Source organism: Echinops telfairi, unplaced genomic scaffold (genome assembly GCF_000313985.2).
Source record: "Echinops telfairi isolate 266 unplaced genomic scaffold, ASM31398v2 ScPeMD7_23;HRSCAF=83, whole genome shotgun sequence".
In the NCBI taxonomy this organism is placed as follows: Eukaryota; Metazoa; Chordata; class Mammalia; order Afrosoricida; family Tenrecidae; genus Echinops; species Echinops telfairi.
In genome coordinates, this window is record NW_022103920.1 from 79,153,852 (window position 1) to 79,157,621 (window position 3,770).

Below are 3,770 nucleotides of genomic sequence, written 5' to 3' on the forward strand. Positions count from 1 at the left end.
AATGCCAGTTTAATAGAACAAAGTGTTCTTGCATTGAGGGAGTACTTGAGTAGAGACCCAATGTCCATCTGCTACCTTAATACTAAACCTATAAATACATGCACATAGATCTATTTTCCCATCATATAAAAAAATAATTACATATGTACATGCCTGTATTTAGACCTCTATAAATGCCCTTTGCCTCGTAGTTCTTTCCTTTAAGAGGTCAAAAAAAAAAGAATTCACTCCACAAATGTTGAGGTGACACTCTGTGCCCAGTATTACCAGTGAGGAAAGGTATGCACAGAGGAAATAGTGAAAATAAGAACAGCCAGTGTTCTGGGGACCAAAACTACTCAGGGAAATCCTTAGCAAGGTTGCATTTCAAGGATCATCACCAGAGTCCTTCATGTACTCTGGGCATGTTCCTCCCTATCCCAGCCAATTAAATACACCTGCTGCCATATGCATGTTAACACCAATTAGTAACCACTAATACAGTCCTAGGGAAGCAAAGAAGGTGTCTTCGAATGAGCCTGCGCCTACATTTTCACAACGAAGTGCCTCTGACGTGGAAAGAGATGAGAAGGGGCTCTCTTCCCTGACTCAGCCATCTTCCCCAGTCTGTGGTAGGTGCAGGAATGTAGGATGTAAGAATCCAGACAGACTCTTTCCAGCTGCCAGGAGCATCTATTTCCTCCCATCCAGCCTTTCCACTCATCACCATTGGGGGCCACACAGAGGATCGCCATCTGGCTGCACATGCCCCCATCTGGCTCCATCTCCCTAAAAGGGGCACTCAAGAACATAAAAACGCTGCAGTAGACTTACATTGCAGCCCTTCTCATTTTCCTCCATCTGCCTTCCATATGGTTTTTACTACTCTATGAGGCTCTCACACACACAGGTCTTTTAGAATGAGGACTTTCAACCTGACCAAGATAAAGAACTAGAATTCACCTTGGCCAGGGAAAGGGGGCCTCAAATACACTAAACACATTTCTGACTCCAAACTAGAACAAACTGATAATCAATCATCAATTTCCATATGCAATTTATTTAATTTTATATTATACTTAACCGTTATCAATAAAACCCATAGTGGCTTCCCTGTTGTATTTTCTTCAAGTGCCTACTTGCCGTTTTGAAGAACTGCATGTGACTGCCACTTAAGGGTCCCAGTTAAACACATCAAACACCGTCTCTAGATTTGACTCTCCCTCACCCACAAAACTCTGACTTAAAGGGGAAGAAAGTGTTGCCAATTTTTTTTCTCAAGTGTATCCATTAAAATCAGAAGTTTCATAAGCCTTTGACTTCAATCTAAGTGGGCACGGCCTAGAATCAGGAGAGGCTGACCCCAACTGGGTCCCATTGCCCTGTCTTTAGTGGTGCTACAAAGTTCAAGTCCTGGCTCTCTTTGCTTTGGTGTATGCATGGTTGAAGTGACATGACTGACTCCAGCATGTGTATGATTGAGAAAACAGTGGCTAAGCACTATATCATCTATCTATCTACCTACCTACCTACCTACCTACCCATCTATTCATCCATTTTTCCATCTATGGCCATTTCCCAACAACTGGACACTACTGGCATTAGCAACAGTAATGAAGTTCAGTCTCCACTCCAGTGTTAGACTGTGCCAAGCCAAAGGGTACCTGGGCCATTTCTCTCAAAGGTTAAAAAACAAGCTAACAGAAAAGTAGTGACAGATTGAAAGCATCTAAAAAGACAAAACAGGCCTACTATTGACTTACTGATTTATATGTTTTAAAATATGAACTAGGCACAAAGCCTTCTATTAAAAAAATAGCAAGAAGAAAGCTTTCCATCTTCCCAAGCCTCTATCCCTACTTAAAGATGCCCTGCCCTTGCCGCGGCAGACAACTTGTCTGCAATCCAGCTGGAGCCTCCTGTGTAAAGCTGTCTACTCATCAGCATATGGAAAATCACACCCAGTTCCATGACAATTGTATCTGATGAAGCAGAGTACAGGGACAGTGCGTGCCCAGATAGACCACTGTCAATCCAGACATACAAAACCAAACCCAGCAAATGGCAGGGAGATAGGAGTTTTCGTCTAGTTTATTTTTCTGAGTGTGTAAATGATATTAATTCCATGCCCCCCTAAAAAAAATAAGCAAAAAATTCAGACATCTATTTCCACTTTGAGAACCAAATGAGAACATTACTATAGAGTACCTGATGGGGTGACTTTGTTCTTTGTTCTCTCTTGTTAACTTATCAACGTATTTCACACATCCTGTGCTTCTTAATGTCTTTTAGAAGGCAAGAGAGAGAGCCAGCATCAACTGGGTGCAGACAAAACTACTTGGACTTCAACTGTCACTTGGCAATCTCTGGAACCCCAGGGGTGTCCCTGCAGTCATGCAGGTACAAACTGCCTTTCTTGTTGCCATAACATGTTGCAAAGTAAGACCATCACAGGTAGGGACTCTTTATCTATGGTGGCTGAAAAAGACATGCGTTTTAACCAAGAGATCCAGATACAAATGCTAAGTTTTGGCCCGGAGGCCTGCTCACTGGACAACTGGTCCAGACCAGAGCAATTTCTCGGGAGTAAAAGCAAGTCCTCTCCCTTCTGGGCTAAGGGCTGGTGAGTTAGTCATTTCATAAGCGGAGTGAGTGCCAGTGTTTCCGAAAGTGCATGGATGTCAAAGGTAAATGGACGGTTAGCTCTGGGGTTAAATAGAAGGGACAAGAAGTAAGATCAATAAGGCTTCAGTAAATGACAATTTCTTGCGCAAAAAAACAAAAGCTCTAAGCCTCATATTCTGTACACCAGGGGCTTGCTCTGAGCACGCTTTATAAAGCGCTTGGGAACCACAACAACAAAATCTGCAGAAGTTGCTCATGTAGCTGCTGAATAGTCCAGTGAATTGCTGGCACGGTGGCAGGGAGGCTACGCCCCCCCAGCTCAACGCTTCCAAGATGCTAGGTGGACCCTTGGCCACCCCCCCCACTACCCCCACCCGCCACCCCACCCCCCGCCACTGTATTTGTTTCTTCACCTGACACACTGGTCTCTTGCCAGCTGCCTTTAGGTGAGATTTGGTAAAAATCGCCAGAGAAGCAAGAAGAGCTGCCCTCACAGGTAGTTCTGTCCGCAGCGACTGGCCCTGCGGCGGCCAGGGACCTGCCGGCGTCCTTTTACTGGATTCAAGCAAATCGGCGCACGGCACAGGGGGAGGCACACAAAGCCCCAGCTCTTCCCACCCGCCCGGTGGCGGCTAGCAGTGGGCGCCTTGCCCCGGGCGCACACAGACCAGGGCATCCGCCCGCTGGGAATCCCCTGGGGGCCGGGGACCTCGGGGCTTACCTGTTTCTTTGTCCTGGACTTCTTCCAGGTGCAAGTCATTCAAAAGATGCTCCAAAATCTTCTCCGGCGTCCCGGACACCACCACGTATCTGTCGGAGAGCAGAGAGTCCACTGAGTCCTCCTCGGTGGAAGACTGGGAGCGGCTGCTCCACTCGTCGTCCTCGTCCTCCTCGTCGATGTATTTGAAATAAGGCACGTCGAAGGTGGGCAAGGGCAGCTCGCGGTCGGCGAGCGCCGCGGATTCCTTGCGCTCTAGAGGCGGGTCAAAGACCCGGAGCCGCGAGCTGCCCATGGTGCGCGGTGGGTAACAAAGGCATCCCCTAAAGGCGCCCAGATCTTGCCACCCCGGTCCTGGCGCGGGGCGCGGAATCCATCTGGCAGCCGAGAGGTCCGCAGTCAGCTCCGCCGCTGCGGCCCGGAGGCGGGGAGAGGAGGGGCGGGGCGG

At 47.9% G+C, this 3,770-nt stretch overlaps 1 protein-coding gene across 1 annotated transcript in view; it reads right to left on the reverse strand.

Moving 5' to 3' along the window:
• The window catches only part of RAPGEF5 (Rap guanine nucleotide exchange factor 5), a 46,608-nt gene extending 42,950 nt beyond the window's left edge, over positions 1 to 3,658 (reverse strand). Inside the window, exon 1 of the mRNA XM_030885208.2 lies at positions 3,326 to 3,658. Within this exon, the coding sequence (XP_030741068.1) occupies positions 3,326 to 3,617 (292 nt within the window). The 5' untranslated portion in view covers positions 3,618 to 3,658. The remainder of the gene's footprint in view (positions 1 to 3,325) is intronic.
• Between the last annotated feature and the right edge of the window lie 112 nt (positions 3,659 to 3,770).